At 36.3% G+C, this 21,257-nt stretch overlaps 1 protein-coding gene across 3 annotated transcripts in view; it reads left to right on the top strand.

Annotated features, from left to right (window-relative positions):
• CNOT6 (CCR4-NOT transcription complex subunit 6) overlaps window positions 1-10,870 on the top strand; it is a 46,725-nt gene extending 35,855 nt beyond the window's left edge. For all 3 annotated transcript variants that reach the window (XM_007474172.3, XM_007474171.3, XM_056811715.1), the window contains 3 exons: window positions 201-431; window positions 2,307-2,509; window positions 6,783-10,870. In XM_007474172.3, the coding sequence (XP_007474234.1) occupies window positions 201-431; window positions 2,307-2,509; window positions 6,783-6,995 (647 nt within the window). In that variant the 3' untranslated portion in view covers window positions 6,996-10,870. The remainder of the gene's footprint in view (window positions 1-200; window positions 432-2,306; window positions 2,510-6,782) is intronic.
• Window positions 10,871-21,257: the final 10,387 nt, after the last annotated feature.

Genomic DNA, 21,257 nt, shown 5'->3' with positions numbered 1-21,257 from the left:
GGCAGCAAAGGTAAATTGGACGTAGTCTCCCTTTACTTTTGAGGTTGTGGGGTTTTTTGCCTTTTTTTTTTCCTGTAGGCTCTTGAGACTATGTAGATACTAAGGATGTTTTAAAATGAAACAAGCCATTTAAAATCATGTGCTTTTAGTCATAAGGTTGCATGAAATGAAGTGTTTGGTTTCTTGTCCTCTAATTTTAGCTGGAAAACCACATCTTGGAACAGAAAAGCAGCTTATTCTTGTTGCTAATGCACATATGCATTGGGATCCTGAATATTCTGATGTGAAATTGGTACAAACTATGATGTTCCTCTCTGAAGTAAAGAACATTATTGACAAAGCCTCTCGGAGTCTCAAGTCCAACGTACTGGGAGAATTTGGAACCATTCCACTTGTGCTATGTGCAGATCTCAATTCTTTGCCAGATTCTGGTAAAAACAATATTTTGTAGAATACAAATTTTTTTCTGTAAATGCATGAATTGCTGTAAATGCATGAATTGAAGGTGATGTTATTGATTTGACTTAGCATTTGAGAATATCAACTTCAAATATTTACCATGAATGATTTTGTAAATTTTTAAAATGAAATAGCATAATGAAAATCCTAGTATGTTCTCTCCTCTTGGATGATAAGCACATAGTCTAAATAGAGAATGACCTAATTAAAATTTAGGTGTCTGAATTAAATGTTCTTAAATGGGGGTTCTTAACCTTTTTTGTCATAGACACCATAGGCAGGTTTGGTGGTGCCTTTGGATTCTGTCTTCAGAATGTTTTCAGATGCACAAAATTAATTACATACATACAAAGGAAATGAATTACATTGAAACATGGTTATCAAATATTAAATTCACAAACCCCAGGTTAAGATTCCCTGTCTTAATTGATGATAATACTTTAACTTAATATTAAAATGTATTCATCCTGGGGACAGCTAGGTGACTCAGTGGACTGATCCATGACTAGAGATGGGAAGACCTGGGTTCAGATTTGGATTTAGACACGTCCAAGCTGTGTGACTTGAGCAAGTCACTTAATTCCTGTTGTTTAACTCTTACCACTCTTCTGCCTTGGAACCAGTAAGTAGTATTGATTCTAAGGTGGAAGGTAAGGGTTTTTAATTTTAAATTTAAAAACATGTATTCTTACTGCATTTTCAATATCATTGAATAATATATCATTATCCTACATTTTGTTCTATGAAGAGCAGGGAACCCTAGCTTAATTATTTTTGTGTTTTTTCCCCTTGCTGTACTCTGCACCCAGTGAATTATTAAATGATAGTTAATAGAAGTAATCATTTACAATTCTGTTCTTATCTTTGTTATGTATACAATTAAAGTTGTTTACTTTAGTAATAAAAATTGATAATTGTTTTTATCCCTTATTATCCGTATATTGAGAATAAGCTGAGAAGGTTATTAACATACCTCTTTTAGGTTCCAACCATCCTTTCACAGGATCTCAAATAGAATATCTTTTATCAGCATATAGGGTAGGCTAAATTAGTTTTTATTTTTTATTTGTAAAATTCTAGGAAATTAACTTCAGTCAAGTTGGGTAAATGAGTTAGACTATACTTGAAATGCTGTTTGGTATGTAATGCAACAATTATGTGGTAAAGTGGAAACAATGTTAGGTTTTGAATCAGCCCAGGTTCAAAGTCTGGCTTTGCTGTTTGTTTATCCTTGTGACCTAAAATAAGTTATTTCGTTTCCCAGGCCTCAGTTTCCTTATCTTGTAAAATAAAAGGATTGGACTAACAGCCTCCAAGTTCTTTCTACTTCTAAATCTTTCATCCTATAAGCCCTTTTAAATGATTGTAAAGCTTGTAGTGCCAGACTAGAACATACTATATTTGTCTACATTTCTCCTGTATTTCCACCCTCTTCCATCAACACAAATACAGTACAAGAATATTTTTTTTGATTTGGAAGAGTAAATATAATATCAAGTAATTTGCTTAGTAAACTTTAAGGGCAGCTAGAGAAGTGAACTTTATATCAAATGTTTTTCCCTCTACAGTTGATCTTGTAAAAGCTTGCAATTACTCTTATTAATTCCAGTTGAGAATTATGTTCTGGAAATATCACTATATAATATCCTCCAATTTTAGCAGTAAAGTATCCAGAAAGTGTGGAGATGTGGTATTAAAATATGAGTTAAACATAATTTTTAAGATTTTTTTATAAATAGTATTTTTAAAGCATTTATTCACATTATATGTTGGTATAAGGCAACTGTGTAAGTCTGACAACTTTAATAACTTCAAAATTAATTAGTATATTTTTTTGTTTATTATAGGTGTTGTAGAATATTTGAGTACTGGTGGAGTAGAAACAAATCATAAGGACTTCAAAGAACTGAGATACAATGAAAGTCTTACTAACTTCAGCTGTAATGGGAAAAATGGAACAACAAATGGAAGGATTACACATGGTTTCAAGTTAAAGAGTGCCTATGAGAATGGCCTAATGCCTTATACAAATTACACATTTGATTTCAAGGTGAGAATTTGGACTTGAAAGCATCTATTTCCAAATCCTAGTCTTTTCAATTAAAATAATAAAATAGGAGCAGCTGGGTGGCTCAATGGATTGAGAGCCAGGCCTAGAGATGGGATGTCCTAAGTTCAAATCTGGCCTCAGCTACTTCCTAGCTGTGTGACCCTGGGCAAGTCACTTGACCCCCATTGTACTCTTCTGCCTTAGAACCAATGACAGTATTGATTCTAAGATGGAAGATAAGGGTTTTTTAAAAAAGTAATAAAAAACGTGTCTTGAAAACATGGACATTTTAAAATTGGGGGTAAAAGACTCATGTAATGTTTTTGTAGAATACTGAGTATTGGCAAGTCCTTTGATAAAAGTTTGTGTGACATGTGCTTCACACTTCATCACATGCTTATTTGAAAGGTATTTCTAGCCTAAAAATATGTGACCATCAGTAAAAAGGGAATTTTCACTATAGATTTGTGTTATAATGACCCCCCCTTCTCTTGTTGAGATTTGAGGTATTCCATAGCAGTGAACAGTTTAGATTCTGAATGAGGGACTGTTCCTGAGAGGAAAGTTCTTGCATTTCAGTATGTATATTTTGAAAATATCTGTTTTCTAAAAAACTTCAAAGACTATGCTTCCTTTTAATTCAGCTCTGTTTTGTATAGTTGAGGTATTAGTATATCAATGGATGTGTTGAACTGATCTTTAAAAAATGGTTACCAGATCTCATATGGCAAAGTTTTTAAACTGAGGTATCTGTTGCTTTACTGTCAGAATTAAGTGAAGTCAGATATACTTTAGAACATTAAGGTAATGGTAAAGTTTATTATCACTGAACCTTTTGATTTTTGTGCTGGGATTACTCAAAGATGCAGCTTTGAAAGTTCAAGTTGAAAAATGATTCTTATGTCCAAGGTGTAACTTAATTGGTTTTGCTAGAATTTTTCATTAAATCATTTTGCCCAACTGCTTAAGTAAGGGTAGGGGTAGTAAGATGGGTGACTAGTTTGAAAAGGGATGTATTCTTGTTTTTTATGCCAACTTTTAAACCAAATCTTTTTGTCTAACAAGCAGAGTATTAGAACTGAAGTCTGTTGGTGTCTTACAATTGAAATTCCATAGTAAACTCTAGATTCATAGATTTTTAAAGTGCTAGAGCTTAAAGGAAAGTGTAGAGATTATCTAGTTCCCCACTCCCTTCATCTTACAACAGAAGAACCTGAGAACCAGAGAAATTGTGGCTTGCCCATAGACACACAGCTGAGTTCTAGCTGAGCTGGAACTCAAACATGGTCACATGGTCCCCTTGACTCCCATGCCAATGTTCTTTATACTAAATATTGCTGTCTCTATGTAAATTTAAAATTTAAAGGAGTAAGAATACAGTAGTGGATTTGTTTTAAGTTAGAAAAAGACTTGGTCTTTACACTTAACTTAACACATGCTTATTTAAATGGAATCTCTAGAATAAAAATATATAATCAAAATGTTTGACCTTAATAAGGGGAGGGAGGTCATCTTCTTTTACATTGGTAATATAATAACACTTGATTTCTATGTGAAACTAACAGAAAATGGTCTGCTTTCATAAACTGTATTGTCTAGAAGATGATGCCATTCCTGAGACACCACAATTTGTATGCATTCTATTTTTAAAATTGATATTTGTTTTTTTTTTTAACCCTAACCTTTTTGTCTTGGAATCAATACTGTGTATTGGTTCCAAGACAGAAGAGTGGTAAGGGCTAGGCAATGGGGGTTAAGTGACTTGCCCAGGGTCACACAACTGGGAAGTGTCTGAGGTCAGATTTGAACCCAGGACCTCCTGTCTCTAGGCCTGGTTCTCAATCCACTGAGCTACCCAGCTGCTCCCCTAGAGGATAGTTTTTAACCAAAATTTTCAACTGATAAATCTTATTTCTTGAGCCGTTCTTGGTACATTTATAGTAATCCTATATTAGCTATATGTTCTGTTATCAAAGTAGACTGCTGGCCCCAATATTAGTTTCATTCCCAGCTTATTGCCTGTTAAAAACTCTATGTAGGAATTATTACTTTTTACTTTGTTTTATTTATTTTATTTTTTTAATTTTGGAGTCTTCCATCTTAAAATCAATTCTTGTGTATTGGTTCCAAGGCAGAAGAGTGCAATGGGGGTTAAATGATTTGCCCAGGGTCACATAGCTAGGAAGTAGCTGAGGCCAGATTTGAACCCAGGACCGCCTGTCTCTAGGACTATTGCTTTTATTTTAACTAGAAGACACAGCGAACAGAACACTTGGCCTGAAGTCAGGAAGGCCTAAATTCAGATCACTCAGACACTTACTGGCTTTGTGATCTTGGACATATCATTGCCTTAATTTCCTCAACTATAAAAGGGAATAAACATAACACCTATTTCCCTGGGTTGTTATGAGGCTCAAATGAGGTTATGCTAGTAAGTTGATTAGCATAATACCTGGTGTGTCATAGATGTTTAATAAATGCTTGTCTCCCACCTCCCCCTGCCCCACCAAACTTTTTAACATGAGTGCATTTGTGTTATTGCTTATATGGGAGGATTTATCGATGGAACTGTCAGGGTAATGGCAAACTACCCTTTAAAACTTTGGATTTCCATATCTTTTAAACAACAACAGCAAAAAAGGGAAAATCTTTCTGAATGTAGAGGAGAAATAAGAATAAATCATCAGAAGACAAGTGTAAAAAAGCATCTGGTACATTGGAGATTAAACCTGGAAGCACAAAAGAAACTGAAGACATTTAATTTATGATGGTGTTGATACTTTACTTGCTGTCTTTTTCTGCTTTCAGCAGTATCTTTCATGTTCTTTTCTTTGCTGAATTTGTTGTATACTCATTTGCTTCTTCACCCTAGCATTCTGCCTTGACTTTGATTTTTCTGCTTTCATTGTCTTTCCCCATTAAGAATGTTAGTCAAAATTGACTTCTCCCAGTAGCCTCTCCAGATTTATGTTGTGAGTAAGGAGCCTAGAGATCAGTCTTCCTTTTTTTAATAAGAAGGCTTCATGCTATAATGGAAAAAGCACTGGTCTTGGAGTTTGAAGACCTGGATTCATATCTGAATTCCAGCAATTACTCTGTGACCCAAGCAAATAAGATAATCTCTCTGAGCCTCAGTTTCCTCATTTGTTAAATGAGGTTAATTGCAAAAATACCTCTATTATAAGATTAAGAATAAATGAGTGAATGTGCATAGATCTTTTATAGGTCTTAAAGTTCTGTATAAATGTCAGTTATTACCAAGAATAATCCTATCTCTTCCCTATATAATTAGCTGCAGCAATGAAGTAGGAGGAGCCAGGTATTTTTGGTTACTTACCAAGGCACCTGATTTCATTTTAAAAAGTAAAGATGCCTTAGTGAACCAATCTGTGTCTTTCTGAAAGTATTGCTATTATGTTGAGATGGGCCTAACTCACAGAATGGCTTATCCTACCTATTTAGAGATTTTGTGGATTATTTACCTGCATGCAGAATACTTATGTATTTGTGAATTATAAATTATTTACACCCTAATCCTCCAATAGGATGTTTTCCATGTCTTTCTTACCATTTCATTTCAAAAGAGTCATCAGTATTATATCGCTTATCAAGATCAGTGCAGATTGCAGCTCTTCAACATGTACTGCACAGTTCTTTGTCAATTTCTGTAGCCAAAAAAAATCATCACCTGACATAGTGGCCCACCTGCTGCTTATGAATTCCTCTACATTTATCTAAGGTAGTTTTCAGATGAGACACAATCTGTCACTGTGCTTTGTAGGACTTATCAATCAATCTGTAGGCATAATCTTTGAGAATTCTTAATAGGCTTGGGAGTTAGTACTTTATTTTCAAGAAAAGAGAACTTTCAGGTAAATGTTTCTATGATTTATTTCCTGATAAAGAGCCAGCTAGTCAACTCTGTTACCTCTGTTACTTCTGTTATTCTACGGGGTACTAGATTAGTGACAGTACTGAATCAGGATGGGTCTCAAGAGCTAGGATTTATGTTGATTGCATTCTAAAGCTAAATAGCATAATCTAGAAAGCATTTTTATATCTTTTTCCGTCCTATCATTCACTGGAATCAAATCCTCATAATGATTTGTTATCCTTAGTTTCTTTGACTGGTTATGCAAATGATTTTGTTTATGATGGTAATATCAATATGATGATAAATTGTAACAGTATTATGAGTGATAAAACTATGTTCCCTAAAGAAAGCCCTTGATGTTTCAATACCTTATGGGTTTTGTTTTTGTTTGCTTTCCAGGGTATAATTGACTACATCTTCTACTCTAAACCTCAGCTGAACATCCTAGGCATTCTTGGACCTCTGGATCACCATTGGCTAATAGAGAACAATATAAGCGGCTGTCCACATCCACTCATCCCTTCTGACCACTTCTCACTTTTTGCACAACTGGAGCTCTTACTACCCTTCCTGCCCCCAGTCAATGGTATCCACCTTCCTGGCAGAAGGTAGTCAAGTACATTGAGAGGGCAACCTCAATCTGATTTGTAAAATTGTAAAATCTGAATATAGAGGAGTTGAGGTATGGCCAACAGGGATTTTTTTCTTAATGATAATTTGAATTTTAAATCTTGATTATTTGGTAAAGACATAATAAAAGCCAGGTGCTATCAACAGATAAAAAAAATTCTGAGCCCAATCTGCTTTATATACTGTTAGACAGGGATTGGTGCATTTGCACCTGTCTTTAATTTGTTACAAGTAATCTTCCTATTTCTTCTATCCAGCATAATATTTTCATGCCTTGAAATAGGGTAATGTTTATACAGCATATTCTCTTTGCACAGAAATCTGTAGCACTACTTTTTGAGGCCAGTAGTAACATCCAGAGACCATTACTTCTGTACTTCACTCCTTCCTTTTTCAGACTTGTTTGTAAAATATAGAATTTGAATTTAGCCTTTATGCTTGTATATGAACTACAGAAGACCTGATTTATGAGATTTTGTACTTTAAAAAATCAGATTTGGAAATGATTGTATTATAAACTAAGGCTAAATTTTTATCGGTTTCATGTGTTAGGCCAGCTTGTAAGTAAAAGAAGCTGCCACAGGCTTTCTCTGCTAAGGATTTGCACTGTTAGGGTTGTGTTGGCCCTCTTGAACTACTTTATTTTTAAATTGAGAACATTGCTTTTTAAATCAAAATCTGTTTAAAGCTTAAGACATTACTCTGACCAGAGATAACCAGAGTTATCCATGCATTTCTGAATTGTATGAAAAAATATGACTCCCAGGACAGATAAGCTAAGCAGTGAATGATCAGTAGACTTCTATGGGCTAATGCGTGTACATTCTAATATTTTTAAATCTTTAACTTTTTTAAGTTAAGAAAAATTAGGGATGCTTATGTACAGCTTCTTAACTTCTGTTTAAAATACTACTTGTCCTATCTCCACTGTGCCTGCTCTTATTTGTTCTCAACAAGCACTGCCTGTGCATGCAGAGAGAATCTGTGCATCCTCTTTTATATTTTTAAAAAATACTGTTAACATTTGTGAAAATTTTATGAAAATGCTTTTGTAGAAACTGTGGCATTTTTTTCCTTTTGTGAAGCATTGAATATCACATATTTGAACATGTTCAGAATGTGGGTCCCCAATTCCTAGCTCACCAAACCCAAGCACTGCTCACAGAGAGTCATTGCATAGTGCTGCCTGTCACTCAAAATACTACTATCATGTGAATTCTTTTCAGTTTCGGTGTGTTCCTGTCTCCAAGAAAGAGAATATCATTCCTTGAAAAAAAAGTAATGTTTTCTCATTTATGAAGCAGTGTAAATTAGATGTATATTCAGAACAGGTTCCCAAGACAATTCTTCAGATCATTTTAAAGTGACCAAGTCTTATTTTAGTGTGTCAAGCAAGACTTAAGTTATATCATATCCTGTATGCGTTGCTCATAGTGCCATTAGTAGATTAGAGATGTAAAGCCAACTATAACTTGAAAAATTAACTTATCTTTTCTTTCCCCATTTTCTCGTCTTTAAAAATCAATTAAATGAATTCCAAAAGAGCTTGGTCTAACTGCTTTTGTTTCAACTGCAGGCAGGGAAGCAAAAGGGCACTGTATGAATATTAAGGGAAAAATTGCTGTAATGCTGTGAGCATTTTTAATACAGTGGATGAGTCATTGTCAATAATGACTTAAAATTTTATTATAAAATCCCAGCACTTAAATGTGTGCTTAACCATTTTAGGATAAAAAACATGACATAGTATGTAAATTCTAATATTTTCACTTTAAATTTCTAAAGTCTTGATCTTGAATTCTTGTCTGGGACCTGGTTTTTGTTTGAGGTGTTTTTTTTTTTTTGGTTTTGGTTTTTAAAGTTGTGCAGACATCAAACATGTCCAGTTTATAATCAGTACATTGAAAAGCAGGTAGAATTGGTGTATAGAGTCAATGCATAACTTTATGTTCTTTTTTTGTTTTTGGTTTTTTTGTAAAGTGTGAATAAAAGGTGTTTACTCATGTTTCCTTAACAATGTGTTGGTAATGTGCATCATGACAATTTCCAGTGAAGATGAGCTGGTTGGGCTCATCAAATTGAGTAAACTATTTTTCTGATGATCTGGATTATGTAATAATAAGTCCAGAAAGCTTTATGGCAGGTTTGGGGGAAGCACTTAATTCATTTTGTATTTGTTAGTAGGGGATATTTTACTTTAATAGATGCTGGAGCTGGAGTGCACTTGTTAGATTCTTAAAGGTTTGAGCTTTACTCATATTTCACCTGTATTTGTTACTGTCTTAAATAGATTTGAATTTATGGCAGCAGAGTAAAATATTATGACCTGTTGTGTCTTAAACATACTTGTTCTTTCCTAGATCAGACACACAGCAATCTTTGAATCACTTTGGGTACTTTTCCGCTTTTTAGATAGTGATAAATTGAATTGTGAGAATCTACTAAAGGTTTACATCTGTAACTTCCAAGAAATATTTTGAATCTAAAGGGAAAGAACAATTACACCCAAAGTGAATTGAGATGCTTTTGTCAAACAAGTTTTGTGTTTAAAAATATTTTCCTGTGTCATGAATCTTAATATCAACATCATTTCCAACAAACCGTACCCCAAAAAATGCAATAAAATTCGTATGTTTTCACAGTGCAGATTTTTTTTTCTTCAAAAGCTCTATGACAAACATTAATGAAATACAGTTTTGGTGTTGCCATAATAGGCCTTCAGTGTTCTTTCTAAATAAATAAGCACATCATACAAATGTTGTTTAAAGTGGTGGGTGGGGAAGGGAAGGGAGAAGGGTTAGAGTTTCCTCTTACAGGAAAACAGATATTTGGGGCCATTAAATTCCATGCTGTAAAATGTCTTGAAGCTCAGGACAGTCTGCAGTATTTATGGAGATTATTTATCTTTTGAGAAAATAATGTTCATCTAAATTAGCTTGTGGCACAATTTAAAGTAAAGCTGTGGAAATATTAACCAATTGAAACTTTTAAAAACAAATAGTAACATTAGTTAGGCAAAGAAGACCACTAGGAAATTCGTTGTTATTTTGTGAAACTCGGTGATATCCAGTAAGCCTTAGTTTGGCCTAATGGTTTTAAATCTAGGGAAATTGTTCTCCTGAATGTTGGATTTTAAAGTCAAATTCAAGTTTTTTTTTTTCTAAGATGCAAATTCACAACAGGTTTCAGTATTCCTTTTTTTTTTTTAAGCTATATATGGCATGACTCTAAAGTAATAAGGCTGGATTTCTATAAGTTACATAAAATCAGTCTCACTACATTAGAGTCCCACTTCTAGTAAGGAAGTAAACCACCCAAGACAAAAGAATTTCTACAATTTATCTTTAAAGCAATCCACCAAACTGTATAACTTCTTTGTTATTATTTGAGGCAACTGCTCCTGTAGGCATTTCTTACCCAGCCTGAAACAGTATTTTAGTATATGTTAACTTTGCAAATTTTTTTTGGCTACATATATTTTAATAACACATAGATGTCTTGGTATGTTCAAGTAGTGTCTAAAATAGAATATCTAGTCTTTCTTCACAGTACTTCTGTATAATGTGTGATGCACTGGACTATCTCTTGTTTACCATTCATGTAATACAAACCAGCACATTATCAGCATTAAGCTCAAAGAATGTTGCATTTGTCTAGGCAGCTCTTTAATAAGATTATTGGGAAACTGAATATGGTCTGATGGTAAACAAGGGCTTTTACTGTTCTCTTCAGTGGAACTTTCTTCTTGGTCAAATTGTAACTAGCTAGTATTATATTTATATACAGGGTCTTTTTTCTTTACCAATGTATTTTCCTACTCATAGCTGACCAATAAATTCATTATCTGTTTCAAACTATTTTTATGTGTAATTTCTATAGCCACTGTATACCAGTATCAAGAACAATAAATATTGATCTGCTTCAGTATCTTCCTATGTGAAATAAAGGGGCTGGGCTGGATGCCAGAGCTTTTTCAGCTTTAGATCTGAGATCTTATGATCTAAGGAACAAGCTTCAAATCTTACTGTCCCAACACAAGACCCAGCTCTCTTAATTTCACAGGCATTTGGTAAACACCAATCATGAAGCCATTTGATAAATTGAACGTTTTCCAGGGAAGACTTGGGGCATGCAGTATGTACATTTCAGGATATATTAAAACAATCACTAGGTATAGCACTGGTATCTTTACTGAAGCTTGTTGCCCCATCCCTAGAGGTCTTCAGGCTAGATGAAGACTTACTGATATTTTAGAAGGAATTCATACTTCAGGTATAAGTGAGATTAGTTTACTCCTTGTAACTCTAAAGGGACTATCTTTAGAGAACAGGACTTTAGACTTGGAATTTTAAAAAATTAATTTCATTGACCTCTAATAGACTAAATACGTACTCATCATCCTGTTGGGAAGGGAATAGTCATTACATTTTAAAAATAGATGTCTGTCTTTATGCCTTTCAAGCAGGATTGAAAGCAGCAAAATTTCTGTGATTTCTGTTCTCACACATAATGGAGGTGAAGGTCATATAGATTATTCCACAGACCTGGCATCCCATATATTTTGTATTGTGAAAAGGGTTTTGAACATATTTATGCCATCTCAACCACAGTCATTTGGAGAGAGAAATTATTTTCCCAAGTCTGCTTCTAATAATGGTTTTTATAGATTTTTGTGTGCTTTTTAAATATTCATTTGTAATTGAAATGTTTATCAGGATTATTAGGAGACGATTCAAATAAAATGGATGTATGCCAAAACTTTCAATTTTGTTTTTGCAGTCTACTCAGTCTTAAGGAGTAAGACTTTCTTTTATTGTTTTTCTGTTTCGGAAAAGCGGCATTCTTTTTTCCGTATTTGACAAAATATTAGTGTAAAGACTGGTTAAAGCAATAGCATCCATATAATTTTTTTCAGTTATCTTTGTCTTTAAATTTTTTTTTCATCTTTACAGTATACAGTTGGTACCAGGTTTTCACAGAAAGGCCATATTCTACTATGTGCTGATAAACAAAATTTTAGTAGTGTGATTTATAAGAGAGTCATGGACTTTAGGTGAATTTTCATCTGTTCTAGACATAATTTGTTCATAACGTATATGTTGCTATACATCCTCATAATTCTGAATACTTACAGAACTTTCATAATTCTGAGTTGGCAACATTTAAAAAATTTAAAAATGCTTAAATTCACTTTAGTTTACCTACTTTATTTTTTGCTAATAGGCTGAAAAATAGTTTTGTAAATTTTATAAGAATCTGATCCATTTCAGGCTAAAATAAACCAGGGTAGTACATTATTTGAAAATTCTCAAATCTGGGTTCTAATTCTATCTGCCATTAACTGGTAATTTTGGCAAATCACTTTACCTCTCTGACCCTCATCCATGAAATGGAAAGGTTGGGCTTGTGTAATTAGAATGTTGTACCCTAAAGACTCCGTTTCCCAGAATTCCTTGAATTATGTTCCCTACTTTGCATCCTTACATTTTGTAAATATGTTTGCTATAATTTCACCTTTTTTGGGATGGGGGGAGGGCTCTCTTCCTGTGCTCTCCTCTTTCCCAGACCTTAGTCAGTTTATCTCTCTCGTAGCTTTTTATTTCCTTTACTTCAAGTTATTATTAATAAATTCTTATAAAATATAGTACTTGGAGTATTGGATATAATTTTTTATCTTATAGGGTTTATTATCTCTAAGGTCTCTTATAGTTCTAAATATCTGAATTTTATACATACAGTTTTAAGTTAAACATATAGGTAAACCCAGAAAATCAAATAATAGGAACTCATAAGCAATTATTACAAATAACAGAATTATATAGCCTTAAACAAGTATCAGTAGTTCTGAGATAGGTAGTAATCTCCAAAATGCTTCCTTCACAACTCCAGGAAGCAGGTATTAAAAGTAGTATTAGAAGCTGCTTCCTAAATACTGTTTCCTACCTTCTCTTGTGAACTTTAGATTACTCCACCCTACTTAGTCTAACAAAATCAGGAATGTCTACACCCATACTTAAGGATTAAAGTATTTTAGAGGATGGCCTATGACAGATGTGCTAGCAAATGATAAAAAAGAAACAATTGACAGACCCCTGGGCTGTCCAAAGTCAAGCCTAAGATATCATTGGTACACGTGAGATGCAGGAAAGTGATATAAAACCATCTATATATTTCACGTCACATCCTCTTCGGCTTCTTTGATGGTGGAGAGGTGGCTTGCAGAAGCTTGCTGAGCGTGGAGGCTGCTATTGCCTGGGTTTAGCAGTGAGTTTTCCTTGATACCATACTGGAAGAAGCCTAGTAACCTAGTTCAGTGAGGCTCTTCTCTGAGATCTCTCCTTTACCTTCCAAATACTATCCTCTTAGAGAAGCCTCTAATCTTCAAGGACCTCATGGCTCACCTGGCACAGGCTAGGTGGGAGAAATCCTATACCTTTTCCCTCTCTCTCCTCCTTGATTTCTTCCCCATACATTGATTAAACCACCATATATTTCCAAACTGACTTGGGTATTTTATTTGGGATATCCCCTGGCGACCAAAAATCAAATTTTGATTAGGTCACAACTCTAACTTATCCTTACAGTCTTTTTTCGAACATGTGAATTTAAATTCAGATCTGACTCAGTCTAGTTCTGCACATAACATATTTAACTAGACAGGGAGGTTTTAAAGAATTTTGTATTTTCTCAATCTTTTGTGACTCAGTATAAAAATCAACTCCAAACGGATATATCATTCCAGGTACTCTGCATTTAGAAATGACTACCAATGGTCAAATGTCTCTTTTAGAAGACATTTCTTTTTGTTAGTATTTGAAATAGTTCAGGATTATTGCAAATTTCTCAAATCACTGATCTACTAGCCTTTCAACCACTCGGTTGTGTGAATTGTTAGATTCATTAAGGTGGCATGGTGGGCCATGCATCAAGTATACTACAAATGTTTTTTAACCTGAGGTAGTACTTAGAAGTTCTTGCAGGTTTTTGGTCATGACCCAGCCTTACAACTTGACCAGCAAAAGTGAACTAGATTGCCATGCTACTGCCTAATTTGTAAAAAAGTTAAAAATGTAACCAATCCAGCAACTCGCCCACCACTTTCTGGCAATAATAGAAGCTTTAGACCAACCTCCATTTCGTTAGGAAGGTTCCTACTGAGGCTAGAGCACCGAATTTAGTGTTGGAGGACATGCAAAGTTTAGATCTTACACTAGTCTGTCCCCAAGTAAAGAAGACCTTTTGGTCTTTCTCAATAATGCTTAAAGCCACTTAATAATTGATGAGTTCCATTGTCTTCAAATCTAAATGTCCTTAAAACTTGACACCTGCCCAAGGTTTCAAAGGCTGGTTTGGGTAAGGGAAATAGGCCAGTCAGCCATACAGATAAAATTTGTTAAACCTTTAACATTGAGAACCATCAACATGTTTGAACACTTGATCAACTGAACTGTTGGGTAGCTAGTGTTATTGTATATCCTAGCTTTCATCCAGTTGGACCATTGTGACTTTTAAAAACCATTATTAGTTTTCACTATAATGGCTTCTCTCGCTGTTGACAAATGTAGAGAAGACGTTTCTTGGCCAGTGATTTTTAAGAATGGAATTTGAACAGCTGGAGAAGTATATAAAAAAGAGAAGTTTCAGTAACTTGAGGTCAACCATGAGTGGGAAGGAGGGTTACAGGTGTGGTATATCTGTTTAATCTTGAATTACAGCATTTTAATAGAAAATAGCTAAGAACCAACTTAATATAGACAATCTTGCAAAACATTGTTCTCTTAGAACAGATGCAAAAGGAGGGAGGGAAGAATAAATGGTGTGAGAAATAATGAAAATTCATTTAAATGGTTAAATGTCACAGTTCTGTCTTCTATTTCACAGAGCCCTTCAGTAGAATCATTGTGAGTTCTCATTGTCATGGATCCCCAGGGCTTAAATTAACTGCTCTTTGCAAGTCTATTAAACTCAGACTAAAAAGATGGTTCAGTCAATGTAAAGAGAAGTAGATGAATAAAGATCTAATATACATATTTTTAAAATAAGAATTTGGGAACAGATCTCATATAGACAAAATCTTGTGCTCTTTCTTCCCATCTTTACCTGCCCATATGAACTTGATATCTAGAGTCTTTTTTAAACAACTGGCTATATTCCTACTCATAGCTGACCAATAAATTTATTATCTGTTTAAAACTTTTTTCAGGGTGGTTTCTGTAGCAGCTATGTAGCAATACATCTGTAAAATGAGGACCTCTTGAAGACTTTTGCAATTCTACCGCTCTGACCTATGATGCATGCCAAGAAATACTGTTGTGAATTCAGTGGCAAAGGTTATATTTGGTCATTTGAGATGTGCCCCTACAAAGGCTTTGTTTTGAGGTTTCTACTTCAAGTTTTCTAAAGATTCAGTCACTGTTTATTATACAAATTCTAAAGCATGACATTTATGACCCCCCAGCTTTAGGCCACAAATTACCTTTCAATCCAAATTCCCACTATTTTTTGTGTATACTCCATATTAGCAGTTTTCAGAGAATATGCTGAGGCACAGTAAATCCTGTCCAGGTGTGCTATGAATTGTAATAGAATTTACACTTAAAATCACATGCTAGTTTCTCACAGCAAGCAATAAGACTGCCGTGAGCAAAAAATTTGAGCAAAAGATGTCACAGCTTGATCATTTAGCTGTGCTAGCAGGGCGCCTTTACTCTTACTCAACCTGAAATGCCTTACCTCTTACCTTTACCCCCATTGTTTCTATCAAACTCTTACCCATCTCCGATATTCCTTTCACAATGCCATCCCTAATCTTCTCTTTACCCGTCACTGGAGTGACAACCTCCCTTCAACTTTCATAAGCACATTCTTTCTCCTATGTATATGTATGCAGCTAGCTTCCAAATATATATCTCCAGCTCCAACCTTCTAGAAATCCTGCCTTTGATCTATTAATTGCCTATCTAAAGAAACTGATCTATTTATAGAAATCTACCCAAATGTTCCCCTGTCATCTTAAACTTCCTAATTCCAAAACAAAGCTTTTATTTTTCCTCCAACACCTGCTCCCCCCACTCCACTTCTCTATTTCAATGTAAAGTACCTTATCCCTTTGCTCATCCAGGCCCATTATTGCAGTCACCAATAATAAATCTCTTTCCTTCATGAACTCTGATTCACTCATTTCTTTTACAAACTGAAAATTTCTTCACCCAAATTATAGTTCCAATTACGTGGACCAGAGCTTCTTTGGGAGGGGAGAGACAGACAAAGGGAGAGAAGGGACATCTAAAGAACACCTGAGTCAGGGAATCTAGTAATTGGAGTTTGTTGGCCAGTTAAACAACTACCTTTGGAATTGGGGCTGCAGTTTACTATGTCCCTTCCTATACTCATTCAAGGAATATACATAAGGTAATAGGGTATTGGAGCAGATCAGGATTTGTTGAAACTATTTCCTATAAACTAGCTGGTCCTTTTCCTCACAGAAGCTCTGTGTGTGTGTGTGTGTGTGTGTGTGTGTGTGTGTGTGTGTATTGAGAGTCAGGCCTAAAGAGAGGAGCATTGAGCAACCTAGCCACTCCCCATAGTATTGATTCTAAGGAAGGTAAAGGTTTAAAAAAGAAGCGCTGTGTGTCCTTCAGGGCTGGTCAAATTTAAGAACCTTCTTTTCTATGAAATTTTATATCCTATTCCTCCTATTATCATCTATAATGTGGGATTTTGTAAACAGCTTTATTTTTTGTCACCCTAAAGGTCTATGTCTACGTTGCCTGGCATATTTGTCCACTGTACTCCAAAGGCTCTTGCAGCTATTATTAAATTTCATATTTATACAAATTTATATTTAAATTTGATTTTACTTATTTCTTGTTTGGGCCACTTTTTAAAAAATTAAGCAGTGACTTGAATGAGGCAGAGATGACATGCTTGTCAGAGTTGCAAATATAAAAGTAGATCTTATGCCTGAGTAAGCATGTCAGGATCTAAAAAGATCTTTACCAAAACTAAATATAATATGAAACCTAATAGGGATGAATGTTAATTCTTAGTGGGTAACTGGGTGGCTCAGTGGATTGAGAACCAAGCCTAGAGACAGGAGGTTGTGGGTTCAAATCTGAATGAAGACACTTCCTAGCTGTATGACCCTGGGCAAGTCAGTTACCCCCCCCCCCCCCCACTGCCCAATTGTTACGGCTTTTCTACCTTGTAACCAATACATAGTATTGACTCTAAGGTGGAAGGTGGAAGGGCTTTTAAAAAATGTGAATTCTCAAATATGGGTTCAAAAAAATCACCTTCAAGAGCACCAAAATAGGGAGTATGGCTAAATAACACTAGTTCCTTTGAAGAAGATCCAGGACTTTTAATAGCTGGTAAGTTCAGTAGAAGGTTAATTAGGTGCAGTAGTGACCAAAAAACTGATGCAAAATGAGGTTGCATTGAGAGACAGTGGCTAATGTCTGCCCTCTTCAGAATACTTTTAAAGTTGTGTTAAATTCTGTGTGTCCCATTTTACAGGGGACGTATAAACTGTAGTGTGTTCAGAAGGTAAGCAGGACAGTAAAGGATCTGAAGGCCATGCTGTCTGAGAACTGAGGAAGGAATTAAGGAAAGAGAAAAGATGACTTCTAGAAGTCATGAAACTTCAGATATTTGAAGGAATTAATTTTATTTGTTTGTTTTAAACCCTTACCTTTGTAAGGGTTAAAAATAGTTTGACTAAATTTATGAGTTATAAAAGTTGTGGTACTGCTGGGTTTGTACCCCAAAGAGATAATAAGGAAAAAGACATGTACAAGAATATTCATAGCTGAGCTCTTTGTGGTGGCCAAAAATTGGAAAACGAGATGATGCCCTTCAATTGAGGAATGGCTGAACAAATTGTGGTATATGTTGGTGATGGAATACTATTGTACTCAAAGGAATAATAAAGTGGAGGAATTCTATGGAGACTGGAACAACCTCCAGGAAGTGATGCAGAGCGAGAGGAGCAGAACCAGGAGAACATTGTACACAGAGACTGATACACTGTGGTACAATTGAATGTAATGGACTCCAATACTAGCAGCAGTGCAATGGATCCAGGACAGTTCTGAGGGACTTGTGAGAAAGAGCACTATCCACATCCAGAGGAAGAACTGTGGGAGCAGAAACAGAAGAAAAACAACTGCTTGACTACATGGGTCAAGGGGATATGACTGAGGAGAGATTCTAAACATGCTAGTGCAAACATCAACAACATGGAAATAGGTCTTGATCAATGATAAACATAAAAACCCAGTGGAATTGCACATTGGCTACAGGAAGGGGGAGGGAGGAAGGGAGGGAAAGAACATGAATTATGTAACCATGGAAAAATTTTCTTAAATAAAATTTTAAAAAAAGATATGGTAGTTACTGTTTATAAAAATTAAACTATGATTCAGTAGGCTGTTTAGTAGCTTTATTTACAGCTAGGTAGAGATATTAAAGTGGGAGATATAGGAAGGTGGTAGAAAATATCACCTAGCTAAAAAGATCCTAAGTCCTAATCGTAGGGCGTCCAGACCACGAATTCAAATTTGAATCTCACCAGTCCACCAGAGTGTCTCCAGTCAGGTGTACCCCGCAGAAGAGGCTGAGCCATAAAGGGCAGAATCTCACACCAAGGAGGCAAGAGTCTCCTTAACCAAGTTAGTGTCCCTCTTCAGCCCGAGTCTCCCAACGTAGGAAGCCAAATAAATCTTCACCAGAATCCAAAGTCCGGATCAGGAAGCCAAAATCCAGAGCCAAAAGACGCTGAAAACCTCTTGAGAACCTTCGCCAAGAATCCCACCGGAGTTCACCCTCCTGAGGCTAAGAGCCGCCAAGAATGAGTCAAGAAGAATATCTCCCATAGGCTATGGGACGGGTGGTGGGGAAAAAGAAAATGATCTTTGTTTCCAATGAATAATGTTTGAAAATGACCAAATAAAATAATGTTTAAAAAGAAAGAAAAAAAATCTCTCAGGCTCCTGCTTATATGCAGTTTTCTCCAGCCATCAGCTCTACTCCTCACACCTCAGGAATTAATCACAGCCTTTCAATTTGCCTAGCACTGCTTGGGGGGGGGGGGGGGGGTGCTTGTGACCTTTTCAGGTGTGAATTTTCTTTGTTAGTGACTAAGTGTTAACATGGGGTACTTTTAAGATCTTGATTGGTTAACTTAAAATAAGACAAAGGGAATAAAAATTCCCTTTCACACCTTCCATCTTTAGAATCAATACTATTTAGAATTAATATTATTGGTTCCAAGGTAGAAGAGTGGTAAAGACTAGGAAATTTGGGTGAAATGACTTGCCCAGGGTCACACAGCTAGGAAGCATCTGAGGCCACATTTGAACCCAGGACCTCTGGTCTCTAGATTTGGCTCCCAGTCCACTCAGCCACCCAGCTGCCCCTGTGAAGGAATTATTTAAAGCAAACATCCAGTACTGTCTATGTGCCAGGTACCGGGGATGGATGGATTAGAACCATTTTTTAAAAATCTCCCAAAGATCTTCCATTCTAATAAGAGAACCATGAGCAATGAGTGGAAGTGGCAAAGAGCAGATTTTGATTTAATGTCAAGAAAAAAAAAATTCTTTTCAATGAATAGAATGGGCTGCCTCGGGAGGTTGTAGAGCCTTTAAGCAGAGCTGAATGACAACTTGTCAGGTGTATTGTAGAGGGGATACATGGTCAGATGGGGCTCAGACGACAGGGCTTCTGAGGTCGCTTCTGGCTCAGCTATTCTGGGATTTTAATATGCATGAATATTCAAGAAACTGAAAATACCAACCAAACCCATACAGCAGAGGGGCTTGTCTTCCCTTCAGCCACTAGGTGGCAGCCTATTCAAAGGGGAAGATACTGGAATCAAGAAAAGCTGTATGTTTCCTAATCCTCACCTTGTCCGCTTTTCCATCTTCCCTAAAAAAATCCCAGTTTCCTTGAGTACAAACGGCCCCTCTGATCCTCAGAAGTCACTCCTGGCTTGTGCCCAAAGCAGAAAATCTCAGGGGACAGAGGGATGACCTGTTTCAGGGACTGACAGAGGCTAATTCTATTTCCTCCCCCCACAACTCTCCAGCAGACAGACAGAGCCCAAAGACTCCAGCCTTCCCATCCTTCTATCTTCCCAGGCCAGAAATACTCAGTTGGTGGTCAGGGCCAGCCTCGTAGCTCTCTTCTTGACCTATTGCCGTCTAGGTCCCTTTTCTCCAAACACCCCTACTTCTAATGATCTGATATCTAGCCTGGGTGAGCAGCAGGAAAACGTCTCTCTAGAGCATCCCTGACAAGCGCTCACCTGGCCTCTGCTTGAAAATCTCCCTAGTGATTTCCACCTCACAAGGCAACCTTTTTAGTGTTGGGCAGCTATAGCTGTTAGGAATAGAGAGTAAGTACCTGCTGGTCTCCAGAAAACGGATCTGAGAGTATGTGGTTCCTGGAAATGGTTCTGGGACTATCTCAGAGCATGACTAAAGGGGGGGGGCAGTGGATTGAGAGCCAAGTCTAGAGACAGGAGGTCCTGGGTTCAAATCTGACCTCAGACACTTCTCAGCTATGTGACCCTGGGCAAGTCACTTAACACTGTTTGCCTCAGTTTCTTCATCTGTGAAATGATCTGGAGAAGGAAATGACAAACCACTCCAGTAAAGAAAAGCCAAGAAAACCCCAAATGGGGTGAAAAAGAGTTGGACATGACTGAAACAAATGAACAAAAATAGAAGGAGGCCCTTGAGCTGAGTTTTGAAAGATGTTATTTCCAAGAAGTGTCAGTGAGAAGAGAGAGTCTGCATTCCAGGAATAGTGGACAATGTGAGCAAAGTCACAGAGGCAGGAGATGGAATGTCATGTAGGAAGAGCAGTGTGCAAGTCGATTTGCCCAAAGCATGGAGTATAAAAGGGGAAACAGGAGAGAAATCCAAACTCTGATAGTGCTGCCTGCCAGAACTTTGCACTTAGACACTGCCCAGTGGGGCGGGCGGAGGGGTGGTGAGTGTGAAATGTTTATGGGCGTCTATAACTTTTGTCTCCAGCTGGACATAAGCTCCTGGAGGGCAAGAAATAAGCCATATTCTTTTTATATCCCTGCCTCTTCCTACTCTTTGAGCCTCTATTATATGTCCAGCCTGATGTACAGAACTGGAAACATACTAGATGCTCAAAGTATTAGAATTGTAAAATGTCAGAGCTGCAAAGGACCACAGAGGACATCTTTCATTTTATAGATCTGTAAAG

Source organism: Monodelphis domestica, chromosome 1 (assembly GCF_027887165.1).
Source record: "Monodelphis domestica isolate mMonDom1 chromosome 1, mMonDom1.pri, whole genome shotgun sequence".
In the NCBI taxonomy this organism is placed as follows: domain Eukaryota; kingdom Metazoa; phylum Chordata; class Mammalia; order Didelphimorphia; family Didelphidae; genus Monodelphis; species Monodelphis domestica.
This window is presented reverse-complemented; position numbering and strand designations above follow the sequence as displayed.